At 40.2% G+C, this 15,613-nt stretch overlaps 3 protein-coding genes across 4 annotated transcripts; 2 read left to right on the forward strand and 1 right to left on the reverse strand.

Moving 5' to 3' along the window:
• The first annotated feature begins 635 nt into the window (after nt 1-635).
• LOC119556443 (putative fatty acyl-CoA reductase CG5065) lies at nt 636-3,396 on the forward strand. The gene is made up of 8 exons (XM_037868677.1): nt 636-748; nt 876-1,161; nt 1,322-1,558; nt 1,618-1,727; nt 1,788-2,164; nt 2,585-2,655; nt 2,730-2,855; nt 3,044-3,396. Exons 1-8 carry the CDS (start codon nt 694-696, stop codon nt 3,264-3,266), a joined length of 1,485 nt encoding a protein of 494 aa, XP_037724605.1. The 5' UTR covers nt 636-693; the 3' UTR covers nt 3,267-3,396.
• A 296-nt stretch (nt 3,397-3,692) lies between these two features.
• LOC119556010 (modifier of mdg4) lies at nt 3,693-10,152 on the forward strand. 2 transcript variants are annotated; one of them, XM_037867777.1, is made up of 5 exons: nt 3,693-4,336; nt 5,178-5,799; nt 5,861-6,097; nt 6,158-6,307; nt 8,895-10,152. In XM_037867777.1, the coding sequence occupies exons 1-5, from the start codon at nt 4,067-4,069 to the stop codon at nt 9,239-9,241; spliced, it is 1,626 nt and encodes a 541-aa protein (XP_037723705.1). In that variant the 5' UTR covers nt 3,693-4,066; the 3' UTR covers nt 9,242-10,152. The 2 variants fall into 2 exon arrangements, with proteins under 2 accessions (XP_037723705.1, XP_037723706.1); XM_037867778.1 differs by lacking the exon at nt 8,895-10,152 and adding an exon at nt 6,833-8,804.
• A 9-nt stretch (nt 10,153-10,161) lies between these two features.
• Nucleotides 10,162-15,328, reverse strand: LOC119556011 (serine hydroxymethyltransferase, cytosolic). The gene is made up of 4 exons (XM_037867779.1): nt 15,168-15,328; nt 14,869-15,088; nt 12,301-12,500; nt 10,162-11,525 (listed from the first exon to the last, which is right to left on the reverse strand). Exons 2-4 carry the CDS (start codon nt 15,076-15,078, stop codon nt 10,319-10,321), a joined length of 1,617 nt encoding a protein of 538 aa, XP_037723707.1. The 5' UTR covers nt 15,079-15,088; nt 15,168-15,328; the 3' UTR covers nt 10,162-10,318.
• Nucleotides 15,329-15,613: the final 285 nt, after the last annotated feature.

A 15,613-nucleotide genomic window follows, 5' to 3' on the forward strand; every position in this document is an offset into this window, starting at 1 on the left:
CAATTAAAAACTATTTATTTTTTTCATTTCTCCAAGTGTAATTATGGGCTCTGCTTGATTTGGTGGTCGGTGCTACGGTAAAACTTATCTTATTGTGCTTTCTCCTTTGATTCTTGGGGTTCAACGGTTCCGTTTTTGTTGATCTCGTTCTTCTTCTTGTGCTCTTTCTAGCTGTTCTCTTTTGTTTTTTCTTTTCGCAGCGGATTTTGTAGCACCTTGCGGGTCTTAAAATAGTTAGTGGTTCCTACCTATCCAACCTATTCGAGTAAGAGATACCCCTTGCTAAAAATCTTTTTCGATAACAAAAAATAATATTTTTTAAAGATTATAAGATCAATTTTAGCTTAATTATTTTTATCAACTCATCTTTTTTATCAAAAAAGCTGAACCCTTGTTTATTGGTAATAAAGGCATTTCAATTATTATATTATATAATTATTAAAAAAATAAAAATGCTGGTCTTCAGAAGGTCTTAGAACACCTGCTGTTTACAGGGAAGCGCGCTCTATGTGTACAAAGTAAGCCTGTGCCTGAATATTCAGCAATGTGATCCCTTTCAGCCAAAGGTCAGCGGCGTGATTGCTCGGATTTGAATATCCCGCCTTGAGTACACCGTACTTCGCACAGAACCTCTTGGAACAGCGACAAGTGCGGAGTAATACACGATATAGGGAACCCAAAATCTTATTCACAATGACTATACCGGAAGCTTTTAAGGATCAGGAAATCTTTGTCACAGGCGCCTCGGGTGGGTATACATAGATCCAACTCTATCTCACTAAATATGGATATTTCTGATACCAAAGTTTAAAATAAATTTGGAAAAATTCTTAAATTCCATGTTTTTAAGTTATTTGATCATTATTTTCGTTCAGGCTTTGTGGGCAAGGCCCTGATCGAAAAGCTATTGCGCTCCTGTCCAAAACTGGGCCGGATTTACGTCCTGATGCGGCCCAAAAAGGGGCACTCTATTGAGGAGCGTCTGCAACTCCAGTGGGAGTCGAAGCTATATGAACGCCTGCGGAGGGAACAGCCCAATGCCCGATCCAAATTGGTGGCTATAGCCGGCGATGTGGAGCAGTTGGGCCTGGGAATAAGTAAGGCTGATCTCGAGCGGCTACGTAATGTGAACATTGTCTATCACTCGGCAGCCAGTGTGCGGTAGGTGTAATATCCAGAGATCTTTCAGTGTTGGTAAATACCTAAAAAGATAAAAACAATTTGATATTTTTTCTGGTACTTTGTAAATATTTCTGATATTTTAGAATATAATACTTGATATGATACCGAAAATTAAAAATATTAATATCTTTCTGCTTAGTTTCGATGATGCCTTGAGCACAGCCATCCTTATGAACACCCGTGGCACCCACGAACTGGTCAAGTTGGCTTTGGAGTGGCGCAAACTCAAGGCCTTTGTTCATGTCTCCACCACGTACTCGAATCCGGGAGTTCTGGAAGTGGAGGAACGTGTCTATCCACCTCTGGCCGATTGGCGTACCACCATCAAATTGGCGGAGACCTATGACGAGGAGATTCTAAACATCTTTAATCTCAAGTGAGTAAATGGGTAAACAGAAATTGGGAAACAGTATCATATCATATCATAAATTGCAGGTACGGAAACTTCCAGCCCAATACGTACACCTTCACCAAAAGTTTGGCCGAGCAGGTGGTCAATGAATACAGGGATAAGCTGCCCATCTTTATCTTTAGACCATCGATTGGTAATATTATATAATATCTAAATATAATACCAATCGAATTGGGATATCTATCTTTAACAGTGGTCTCTACAATTGAGGAACCCGTGCCCGGCTGGGCGGACAACTTTAATGGACCCACGGGTCTTTTGGTGGCCTGCGGAGTGGGTATTCTCCGCTCCCAAAACTGTGATCCAAATATTGTGGCCGATTTCGTGCCCGCCGATATTGTGGCCCGCACATTGATCACTGGGGTGTACAAATTCATTGGCGAATCGAAATCAAGGGATAAGGATAGCGAATTGTACGTCATTAACTGTGCCACGGCGAATATATCGCCGATTACCATGGGCGAGGTGATCGAGATCGGGAAGACGTTTATAAGGAAGAATCCCTTCGAGAAGACCCTTTGGCTGCCAGGTGGTGGGATGACAACCTGTCCGGTTCTTCACTTCGTACGGGTGAGTTATTGGGGTTATATGAGGATAGTGAAATCTATTATTATAATCTGGAACAGTATCTTAGCACAAACGATTAGTGTATATACATTTGAAAAAATATAGTAGATTCTAAATCAGAATTTATATATTAGATAATATGTATTTAGTATTTTTACGGGTGAGTTATCGGGGTTATATGAGACTATGAAAATTCATTATTATAATCTGGAACAGTACTTTAGCACACACGATAAGTGTGTATTTATTTTAAATATATAGTAGGTTAAATCAGAATTTCTACATATATAATATAATCATATCATCAAATTTGCATTCACATTTTGCATGTGGGATAGGTTTCGATTAAAAAGCTAGTTGGCTTTGTAGAACCCCTATAGAGTACGTATTTGTTATATTAATTTTAATCTATTGTATTTCCAGTTCTGCACCATGCATCTTCTGATGGCCGTCGTTGTGGACAGTTTGCTCCGTCTCTATAATGAAAAGCCTTTGTAAGTCGAAACGGTTTTGAAGAGGAAGTTTAATTACATGTAATACATATAAAAAATCCTTTAATTATTTCCAGCTTGATGAAGCTGCAACGACGTATTTTCGCCGCCTTCAGTGCTTTGCAAGTGTTTGCAATGACCGAGTGGCATTTTCAGAATAACAATTTCCGGGCATTGCACGATATAGTTCCGGCCAATGAAATGTGAGTTCTTTGACCAAAAAAAATAATTGCTAGCTTAAAAATGAAAAATCAAGAATATTCGTAGTCATTTTTATAATAATGGGTAAATCTTATAAAAGTTTGTAAATTAAAAGAATAATCTTAAAATAACATAATTATATATTGAAATTGTATGATATTAAAGTACAACTTTAACTCTTTATTTTTAGCTCGACCTTTGGCTTCATGCAGCACGCAAATATCAACTATACGGAATTTTTCCAGCACGGAATTCGGGGTGCCAAGGAGTTCCTTTTGAAGGAGAGTCCCGAAAGCAGCAGTGCGGCCCGATTCCGCGTTAAGATCTTCTACGTCCTCGACTTTTTATGCCGAGGCATCGTCTATAGCTTTCTGCTGCGCCTGATATTCCGATTTTTAGTCAGCCTGTGGTAGCAAAGTCTTTGAGACATTAAAAACAGTTAAATATTATGGCATTGGTAAAATTCTGTTTACTTAAGCAATTTATTTGTTAAGTGATGACTTGCATTTACAATAAAACTTAAATCAGAATTTTATAAATTTATTTGAAAATTATATTTAATTTGGACTAAAATGGATACATTTTTTTTTAATTTTTAAATTTTCCCTCTATTTTAAACAATTTATTTGTTAGTTGCGTTTAGAATAAATTTTAAATCAGAATTTGATAATGCTGTGTTTGTTATAGTAAAATTGGTTAAGGATAAACCTTACATTTTCTTCTAAGTTTTGAATTTCCCGCCCGCTGTTACGCCAGTCTGGCAGCACTGCCTGCACGCCACCTGGCGGGCCGAGTGGCAGCCCCATTGCAGTGGCAGCGCACGCAGGGTTGCTCTGAAATTGGCAAAAAACAAAATGGAGGCGTATAATATTTTTGTTTGGCATAGAATATAAAAAATTCGTACTTGTGTGTGCACGAAGAGGCGTAAACAAACGCCGTAAAAGCGGTCAAAAGAGGCAGTGCGAGCGGTTTTTGGCAACAGATCGGGATCCGCTGGAAGGGACCCAAGGGAAGGCCAACGGAACCGGAGGAGTTCCATATTCGCCACTTTTTGTTGTTAGGGCGCTTCCAAGGCGGGCAGCTTCCCCCTTTCCCGGGAATAAGCCCTTATTGGATTGGACTGGAAAGAGGCAGAGTGCGAGGAAGAGAAGGAGGAAGAGGAAGTGGAAGAGGAGGGGTAGGTTCAGGAGGTGGGCACAAAGAGGACGCCGCGATGGCCACCACCCAGCAATATTCGCTGCGGTGGAACAACTACCTGCGCCACCTCACCTACTCCCTGGACAACCACCGGCTGAACGATGACTTCGTGGACGTCAGCCTCTGCGTGGACGGACGCAGGATCAAGGCCCACAAGGTGGTGCTCTCGTCCTGCTCGTCGTATTTCAAGGAGATCTTCAAGGAGAACCCCCATCCGCACCCAGTCATTATCTTTAAGTTCATCAAGTTTGAGGATCTCAACTCGATCATCGAGTTCATGTACCAGGTGGGTTGGAGATCCGTAGAGATTCGGATCAGGAATGCTATAATCTAGCATCCTGTTGAGTTTCATGGGTTTCCCTTTTGGGAAATCCAAGTTCTGTCAAGCTTCTATTGTTACATCCTTCCCATTATGATAGGATATACAATACCATACAATACGTCAAACGTGTGGAGATTTGAACCAGAATCACTTAGAACAGCATAGTCTAACATCCTTACGAGTTTCGTGGTGTTCTCTTTAGGAAAAGTCAAGTTATGCCAGTTATAATTATAGTCTTCCGATATTGTTGAAACCTTTCAAACTTTTCTTTGGATTTTCCGATCTTCGTTGGGGATCTTTATATAAATATCCTTGCGTTAAGTGATTTCCTTTTTGAAATTAAAGAAAGTTCGACCAACATTGGAAACACAACGTTATTATCACGACCTATATATATATTTAAAGGATCCTCCATTTGGTCATTTGTTTATAGTTGCATTTTTAATAAGCTGTGGCTTCCAGGAACCCCAAAAAGAGGACATATTTTCATGGGAATTAAATTAAATTTAAAGATACATAGTTCTTACATTTCTAAAAACACAATGTTATTATCCTTAAATGTACATAGTTTAATAATCCTCCATTCGGTTATTTGTTTATAATTAAATTAATGACCTGATTACATGTAGAGATAGTTAGAGATAGCGTAAAAACCAGCATATATCTTAGAAAGTATTTAAAAACCTTACGAACTGCTACAAACGTAGATCTTATAGGTAATCGCAAGCTATAGATCGTACTTTTTCAAATATTTCTTTCTTCAGTTTATTCCCGACTTCACTAACTCATTTACCTCTTCCTGTAGGGCGAAGTCAATGTGCAGCAGGAGGCGCTGCAATCCTTCCTGCAGACCGCCGAGCTGCTGGCCGTCCAAGGACTCACCGCCGAAGAGAAGGAGAAGCCGCAGATGCCGGTGGCGCCGCTGATCAGCGAGCACAAGCTGATCAAGACCATACCGAGCACCATTCGCGCGGTCAACGAGCAGCAGCAGCAGCAGCAGGTGGCCAATGTGGCCCAGGCGCAGACAGCCACACAAACCATCGAAATACCTACGGCCACGTTGCTGCAGGCAACCACCACCAGCCAAGTGCAATCGCAGGTGGTTGCAGCCGCACAGCAGCTGCAGGTCCAGCAGCAACAGCAGCATCACCATGTACAAACCACCCAGATCCAGCACATCCAAGTGCAATCTGCACCGCCCCCGCAGCAGCAGCAGCAGCAACAGCAACAGCAGCAGCAGCAGCAGTCCCAACAGCAACAGACAACGCCTGTGCAGACGCAACACCTGACCATCACCAATGCGGTAGCCCTGCCGGCGGCGAGTTCGGTCAAGAAGCGCAAGATCACCTTCTCCGACGATGATGACAACATTTACACCACCGAAACCGTTGACTATGCCGTCAAGGATGAGCAGACCATAGTGAAAAGTAAGTCTGGAGAGGATACATCCCAAGGATAATCTTAAACTTCTTTACTTGCCCCTTTCAGCGGCCGAGATGACTTTCCTGCGCGGCGCCGTCAAGATGGACATACCCGACTATATCGTGGGCGAGGTGGATGACCGCCTGTCGGATGGAGCCACGCCCCAAACGTCGCAGGATGCCACCAACGCAGCGGCCCAGAATGTTGCCCAGTACTCCTCAGAGTACGAGATACTCACCGAGTCCGAAATGGAGGAGAAGTACCAGGCGGATGCGGACAACGCCGAGATTGCCATTGAGATGAGTAAGTATTTGAAGTAGATTAAAAAGGGTTTAAGTTACTGACTCTATTACTCAATTTTAGCCCGATTGCTGACCAACGCCGGCGGAACGGCGGGAGCGAATTCCGGCCAGGTGATGGAGGATACGGGTGGCGGTGGAGCCACCACTGGTCCCTCGACTACGGTGTCTGTGACGCCGGTCAAATCGGACAGCAAGGCCAGCGGAACAATCGGTGAGTCTGGCTTTAGGCTGAGATTTAACTTTCAAGTGGTTTCCTCAAGATGAATTGTTAATCCCAAAAGCTATTGTTGAAAAAATGTCCTGACTAGCTTGAACTGTATTAAAATGTAAGCTTTTGTTTAATGAATGGATAATTTATAATTTCTTTTTAATTTCCTGTGTTTATTTATACTCATAATTGGTAGTTGTAATAGTTTTTAAGTATTCTATAAGTTTATATACTAGACATTTTAATTTCTTTGTACTTTAAGTTATGTTAATGGCTTCAAGTGGTTGTGGTTAAGCGTGGCATTTTGATTTTGTGTACTTGAGTACCCTTAGTAGTCAATTGTTGATTCGTTTAATCAATTGATTTGCATTTGTTAAATGTTATATATTTATTTCTATATATTCGTTGTTGTGGTTGTCGAATATGTCTCCAAAAAAAAAAAAAAAAATAGACAAATTAGTGAGCAAGCAATCGATCGATCGATAGAGACTGTTATATTGATTGTACGTATTTTCTGTATATTTTTAGATTCGCCCAATAATAAGTGGACAGAATGTCAGTTTTGCAAAATGGTTATAACCACGGTTAATCTTTGGAGACATATTCGCACCCAACATACCCCACAACCGCCGCGCAAGTGCGACCTGTGCAATAAGAATTTCAAGAATAAGTACAGCCTGCGGGAGCACATACGCATCTCGCACGAGCAGAAGGTGGCCATCAAGACGGAGAACTGATGCGTGCTCATCAGCCTGGGCCGTCTGCGAGCCGTGTCTGGATCGGGATCGATAGGATATATGGTTCAGGGAGGAGAGAGATATAGTTAATTACGTCCAGCTTAGCGAGAAGCCAACCAACCAACCAGCCAGCCAATCCCTTCCCCGTGTTCCCATGAAACCCCCCAACCCCAAACAAAACAAACTAGCCAAAATTGTCAACTCATATGCAAAGCAGTTAGAAGTACGTAGAGTTACACTCAGCGTACTCATTGGGCACTCAAATAGCCCTCGATGTTTAGCCCCTATATAGTTATATAGTATTATATATAACCCCAATGGTAGCCACTAAGTCAAATCAGTCAGTCAGTCGGAGAGCGGAGCTGGTAATCCCGTCGTTGACCAAGCCATGTCATGTGTCCACGTAATACGTACATGTACCCACTTGTATTTTAGTCCACAATTTGCTTTAGATACTTCCTTATTATATAGATGGCAAAGTACAAGCCCTCAAAAACCCATTGACACAACCATTATGTATATAAATACACACAACCGAAACACACAGGAAGCTTTAGAGATTGGAAGGCACTTTGGGTGCTTAATTGCTCAGATAGAGTGATACTATATAGATCAGAAACCGATCACAAGTTATCATGTTGTTTATATGACTTTTAAGTTACATTTACTCCCGAATTGATCACTTTACTTAAGCTCTTAAACAGCCCACAAAGTTGTTGTGCCCCGATATGTATTATTTCTTACTTAAAACTCTGATATTATTCAGTTTTGTACATAGAGCTAGGCGACTTAACTTACTTTTAGACACCAAAAAAAATCGAAAACCTATTAGATCCTTTACCCAGTTTAATACCCGGAAAGCTCTGTACTTTGCTCACAAAAAGAAATACGAAAATTACCCTTGTGTACAAATTTACGATACGATAAATACCCAATTACCCAGCGCGCTTTTTGACCATCTGTGTTCAGCATTAGAGCGTTAGCAGTTGAATGTAAATTAGCTAAATTAGTTTTAGTTTAGTTTAAGCCCCCTCCATAAATTTGATCGGACCTAGTTTAGTTCTTTGGTATAACTTAGTTGAGTAGCCCACACGAGCCAAGTGAAAACGGAAGTCATAGCGCGTACGCTAGGATTAGTTGAAAGTATTTTCCAAAACATAAAAAAACTAAAGACAAAAAAAAAAGAAAACGATAAGGAAACCTGTAGAAAACAACCTCTCTAAGACAAAAACTCAAAAAACACATACACGGATACATACTAAAGATAACCTAGTTAAATGAAAAAAAAACTCATACGTATTACTTATCGATTCACATATTGATCTATGTATACACATATAGTTAATGTTATATCTCTAAATGCCCAATGTTCGGACTGCATCAGTTTTACCCTCGGTCGTAATCGCGTGGAAAATCCAAAAAGAAAACCACCTACCCACCATTTTTCCCCAGTTTTGCTTGGGATCTCACATTGGATTACGGCTTAAAGGGTTTACTGATCAGTTTTCGGACAGTTGGCACATAGTCCAGATGGTCCAGCCATGACTATAGCGATTATTATCGGAGATTCCAATTCCACCCCAAAAACACTAAGTCTAAGCCAAGTGTATGTAGATTGATCTATACACATCAACGAAATGAACCTAAATTAATCAATTTAATTCGTTTTGCTAGAAACAGAAAAAAGAAAGAGACAGCTAGAGAGAGGAAAAAAGAGAGAAAGAGCGAGAAAAAATAAAAGATTACATGTAAACCATTTAAAAGTTAACTTATTTTTTTTACTGGGTGTATTTTAAAGGGGTTCCCAACATGGTTTATGTATTTATCTAATTAAAAAGTATTTTTTCTTTCAGCTTCAGTGAAACGGGAGCCGGGCACTGAGGCTAGCAGTGCACCAGAAGCCGTGGAAACCGGACGCACTGCACCTGCGGCAGCGGGAAGCGATGAGGAAACCGTCCAGGACACTGGACTCGCTCCACTGAGCTGCTGCTTCTGCAACAGACACCTCAAGTCGGTGAGCGCCCTGCGGCGACACATTGCATCCAGACACTCGGAGATCCAGGGCAAGGAGCACGAGTGCTTCATCTGCATAAAGAGCTTCAAGACCAAGTGGTCCCTGTCCACCCACAACTCCCGCTTCCATCGCGAGATGGGCTGCTCGTCGAAGGGATTCAGCAAGGTCGAGTACACCGATCACTGAATCGCAGTTCGCCATTCATTAGAATTAAATATGGAGAGTACACATGCGTACAATTAGATCGTATTGTTTCTTATATTATATGGTTTCCTACTTGTGGCATGCCATTTGTATTTTAAGTAGAGCAAATCAAAAAGATATACAAATGTTTATTTCAAATGTTATGGCTAACTTGTATAAGCTGTAAATAAGTTTGTATTTAAGAACTGAAACCCTAGTGTCCAATTTTTGTTTAAAAGGAAGTCATATATTATTTCGTTTGTCGCCTTGCTCACATCTGTAGTAAACTTAACGATTGCAAAGATATTTAAACACATTTTAAAATGTATGCTGTTGCTTTACAATTTTTGTAGTTCTTGGTCAGGAAACCTAGTTTTTCATTGATTACTTAATTTTTTTTCATTGGTTATTTAAATTTTTTTCATTGATAATCAATTTTAAACAATTAATACGTAAATTTCCTTTTTATTATGTGAATTTTTCGAAGTAAAAAAATGATTTTTGCTAAAAACCTTGTGAAATACCACGGAGCTAATTTTTTCATTGTTTAATGCTTTAAACTTTATTTCAAAAATGAATCTTTATAATTCAAATGGATATTAAGATGCCTTAATACTTATGAAGATGAAAAAATATACCTATAGCCTTTATGTAAGCCCTAGAAATGTCTAAACTTAATTTTCGACTGACCTTTTTGTTTTTAATATATTTTTCAAAAATGAATCTTTCCAAGCCAAACCGATATTTTAATGGCTTATTACTTATGAAAAAGAAAATGTATATCCTGTTTGTGAGCCCTAGAAATGCTTAAACTTAATTTAAGAAGCTATTCATTTGATTTCCGACTGACTTTAATTTTTATTTTACTCATTAGTTCAAGTACACACATTCTCGAAATTCCAACCCCCAATAAAATACCATACTTATGATATGTGAGTTAAAATGCGTTTAATGACTTAAGTTCTAGTTCCACTTCTGTTTTGTGGAAAGTGTGCATTTCAAAAGCGGTTTCCATTTCGAGGTGCAAATAAAAAGGGTAAAAAAAATGGGAGAATAACGAGGGGGTTAGATAGACTTCGCCTACAGGTTCTCCAAGCCGGGCAGCGGGAACTGCCTGCTGAACTGGGCGACGTTCTTGCGGATCTCGGTCACCTGGCCCTTGATCTCCGCATTCTCGGCCAGCACCTTGTGGTAGTCGGCCAACTTGGGACTGCTGGCGGATTTGGCCGCCAGGGCGCCCACTTTCAGAGCAGCATCGATGAAGGCCACCACCTGCTCAATGTCCTTCTCGGCCAGACCGCGAGTGGTCAACGCTGGAGTGCCCAAACGAATGCCCGACGGATTCAAGGCGGATTTGTCTCCCGGCACCGTGTTCTTGTTGCAGGCAATGCCCACCTCCTCCAGAATGTATTCCGCCTTGGCACCGGTTAGTCCCGCCTTGCGTACATCCACCAGGACCAAATGGACATCGGTGCCGCCGGTGGCCACCTGATAGCCCCGCGAAATGAGACCATCGCACAGGACCTTGGCATTCTTGAGGACCTGCGACTGGTACGCCTTGAATTCCGGTGTCTTGGCCTGCTTGAAAGCAGTGGCAATGCCACCCACGGCATTGTTGTGGGGACCACCCTGAAGGGATGGGAATACCGCCTGGTTGATGCGCTCCTCCAGATCGTACAGGATCTTCTCACCATTCGCCTTCGTGCTGCGCACTCCCTTGCGGAAGAAGATCACACCAGCGCGAGGACCACGCAGGGTCTTGTGCGTGGTGGTGGTCACTATGTCGGCGTATTCGAATGGCGATGGAATCAATCCGGCCGCCACTATTCCCGCCACATGGGCCATGTCGGCCATCAGGTAGGCACCCACATCATCGCAAATCTGACGGAATCTGGCGTAGTCCAGCAGCCGGGAATAGCAAGAGATGCCGGCAATAATGATCTGCGGCCGGAAGGTTTTGGCTGCCTCCGCCAACTTGTCGTAGTCAATGATACCCGTCTCCGGATTCACCTTGTACGGCATGCTCTCGAAGAAAATCGACGTGGCCGATATCTTCTTGGTGGGCGTGAAGAAGCCATGGGTTAGATGACCACCATCGGGCAGATCCAGACCCATAATCCGGTCGTGGGGACGGCAAACGCCGGTGTAGACAGCCAAGTTGGCCGGGGATCCGGAGTAGGGCTGCACATTCACGCCCCACTTGTCCTCGTCCAGGTTGAACAGCTCGCGACCCCGCTTCTGGGCGAGCAGCTCCACGCAGTCGATGAACTCGTTGCCACCGTAGTACCTGAGAACAGGAGATATAACCAGGATTAGTCCGGGATCACTTGGGGTTGTGGTGGGCAAAGATCTTATTTTAAAAATTTTAGCCATAAAATATTATTATTTGATATAACATCTATAGAATAAACCAATATCAAGCGAGGATCACGATCACTTGGTGTTCTAATGGGCAAAGATCTTATTTTCAATAATATCATATAGTCAGGGGAAAATATTATTAGTTGATATGCAATCTGTAGAATTAAGCAATGATCACTCGGGGTTTTAATTTAATTAAGAAACAATGATTCCAAGTGATATCGTATAGTTTCGTAAAGATGAAGATCATTATATCAATATTCCATCCGAGTTATATATAAATAGTTATGATATAAATATTACGATTTCTAAAGAATCTTTTCCCTATGATAAATTGGGGTGAGTTAAATAACTCGAAGGGAAGATGAAGATCATTATATCAATATTCCATCCCAGTTATATATAAATAGTTATGATATTAATATTAAATTTCTAAAGAGTCTTTTACCTATGATAAACTGGGGTTGTAATCAGATTAAGAGTTAAATAATTCGAAGGGAAGATAAAGTTCTATTAATATTCCATCCGAGTTATATACATATATAAAGTTATGATAGAGTACAGAAATAACTAAAAATCTATTACCTATGATAAATATCTAAAAACAAAGGGGTAGAAAACTAATCCTATACCTTTTATAAAGATATTTTTTTGGGTCTCTCCCTATAAACATTATACCATATAATACAATCCACACTCACCGCTTGCCGGGATATCCCTCGGAGTACTTGTTTGTGAGGCAGGAGCTCAGACTCTCCAGCACCGCCACCGAGGTGAAGTTCTCACTGGCGATCATCTCGAGACCCTCTCGCTGGCGCTCCTTCTCCTTCTTGATCAGATCGGCCAACTCCGGATCGCCCTGCTCCAGCGGGGTTTGCAGCATTTTCTGGTCGGCCATGTCCTGTTTGGATAGCGGCAATACACTGGTTAGTATACAAATATAATGTTTATAGATTCCAGACTACTGCAATACGATGCGTTTGCCAAGACGATCGTTGGATTTGTGCTGGCTGTGGAAAATCGATCCCTGCCTGGTCAGCTATCCGCACCCATTCGTAATGTTTTCACTTCATTTCGAAACAACAATAATATTTATGTTCCCGCGAGAATTGCGAAAAATCACAAATAAGTATGGGGTTCAATGGGTTCAAATAGCATTGGAAAAGTTCTGTTGATAAGGCGGCGGGCGAAGCTATCGCCAAGCGGAGATTAGCCTTTGGGTGGATGCACCATGGCAACCACTTGTGGTGGGCTAGTTTCTCGATTAGATTGGTAAAAAAATAGGTGTTATATCATCCGTAACACCCATATTTTTGGGTCATCAATCTCTCAGGTTCGAAAATTCGACCCCCCATGGATGGGAGCAAAGCTATTTGCATCCCGCTTATCGCTTATATCTCCCTGTCTACCCGTCTGGGTCACGGGTTCAAGTCGCCTGGCGATAGGGACACTGCAGGCCCCCTTCGGAGATGACGCACATCGGAAAGATCGGGAAACATATAGTCGAAATAAGCTCAGAAAATAATGAAAAATTGTAATAATAAAATGGAGAAATTACTTATTTAAAAAATGTGAGACTTTTTTCTTTTAGCTAAAAATTACAATATTTTATATGCACTTTATAATCTCAATACCATATGCTTGCCTACATTTAAATATTTTTTTTTAAATCCTACTTAAAAATTTTTTTTCTTGCATTTTCCAAAGATTTGCTTAAATGTAAAGGATTTTCCTATCATTAGCTTAAGTTAAGATTGTGAAAAATAATCCATTTAACTTAACTTAATTTTTTTTCAAACTTTCATAAAAAGGCGTGATACAACATCATAGTTAAAATGGGAAATAATTCAACCCACAGGCAGAGCAAAACAAGTTTGCCAAATAAACTAATTTGAATAAACTTTGTTTGAGACAAAAAAGTTTACAAGACCGAAAAACACGTGATTTTAATAAGATCACACAAACCTAAAGATTTTTAGCAAATTAGCTCAAGAGTAAAAAGAAAAAATGACATCTCGAACGATCTAATAAAATCATATACTTAGATGTCTTTTTCACTATCACTAGAAGATTTGCCACCTTACACTTGTTATTCACGATTGAAATTAATTGGATCCACATAACATTTAGTGCAAAGTAAGCTGGTAATTCCCCTTAAATGTATAATTTCTGTCCGCGATTCAAGTGAAAATATTCGTAATATTTGCCGGTACCTATACCTATGTACATACATAACTATATCTATATCTACCCACAAACTCTGCTGTTTGCGGTGGAAATTCGATTTAATGGCCATTGCCAGATTTTTCTAGCGATATCAGTATTATTGTGTACACAAGTGCAAAAAAAAGAACAAAAACACTTTTCGATAGGGCAAAAAATAGAAGAAATTCGAGTAGGCTTAAACAAGTTTGGGCTGAGCAAGAAAAATTAATCAAAAATATTCAGGCCTAGCAAAGCGGAACTTAAATACCCTACCCTATAAAATTTTCGTGACTGTTAAAAAAAATCTATATAGTAAAAGATATTTATTTTTCTATAACTCTATATACTATTATACATTCCTATTACCACAAAAATAATATGATAGTCTCCAGAACTAAAGAATTTTGACTTAATTGTAATCTTTAAAAAAAATCTTCATAATATAAAAATAGATCTCAAGCCTTTTATAAGGAATGATTTATTAAGATTAATATCAAAACAGTCTATATAGTAAAAGATATTTCTTTTTCTATACCCCCATATACTAATATACATTCCTATTACAACAAAAATAACATGATAAACTCTAGAACTAACGAATTTTGACCTAATTGTATTCTTAAAAAAAAAAAGATCTTTATAATATAAAAAAAGATCTTAAGCCTTTTATAAGGAATGATTTATAAAGATTAATATTAAAACAGAAACTAAATTACATACACTGCATATATGGATACACAAAAGTTATAATCAAAGTTTCAGAACCCTCTAAATATTTAAAACCTATTTTCAAGGGATGAAGTTTACTTCACAAACAAACTAGTTCAAATGATCAGAATGCTCCACGTAAGGGTAGCAGCTTAAAAGAAAACACATGGTTTTGGGGTAACCGAAGCACATGGCAGACCCAATGGGTAAACAAACCCCTATATAAAACCGAACCACTTTATAAGCCCCGATCACTGGGGAGAATGCTCTCTCCTGATGTTTACATCTTAATTACTCAATTTACCGCGAATTTGGCTGTATTCAGTTCTTTTTTATGATTTTTGCAGCTCACTCACCTTAAAAGTGCTCTGTTTGCGGTCCGAATATCGTCTGATCGCCGGGAATAATGCCGATGGCGATAGCGTCTGGTTTTTGGCGGCGACGCGAGTTAAAGCTCCGCTCAGCTTTTTTGTGGCGAAGTTAACCGGGTGGTTAACTTTGGTGTTCAGGTCCCGACTAAAGCAAACCCGAAGCTTTTGTGGCAGTGTAGAGCGCGCCTGCTGCATGTCTATAGATCTGGAAAATTAACAAAAATCATTTTTAGATATTACAAATTTTATGGATATTTTCTTTTCCTCCTGTTTGTAACACTCACACGGCTGCGTTCGAATCGGAACTGCCGGAAAAAAACAAGCGTCGCCGCCGCTGGCTTGAGAACGACTTAGCTGATAAGAAATTTTGATAACCCCTGACCCGTAACCCCGTGATAAGGCCGCCCAAGAGTGCCACTGCCTCAGGTCGTTATCTCTTGGCCAGCATCCGAAATTCCAGAATTTCAGAACACACAAAATCAAAACACGCGTAACGACGTAAACAACACCAAGTGATATCAGCTGTTCGAGTGGTCGGATCGCTGGATTTAGGAGCTTTCGGCGCAGTCTGGCAACGAAAACCATAGTGAACTCTTTTGAAAAAATATCTGAAATATTGGTGACCCATTACTAAAGTTCTAGAGTCCATAACTTTTCTATATATAGATAGTATTCCGATTTAAAATAGTGTTTTAGTTTTTTTTTCTGTATATTTCTTTTTAAATGTTGT

Source organism: Drosophila subpulchrella, chromosome X (genome assembly GCF_014743375.2).
Source record: "Drosophila subpulchrella strain 33 F10 #4 breed RU33 chromosome X, RU_Dsub_v1.1 Primary Assembly, whole genome shotgun sequence".
Lineage (NCBI taxonomy): Eukaryota > Metazoa > Arthropoda > Insecta > Diptera > Drosophilidae > Drosophila > Drosophila subpulchrella.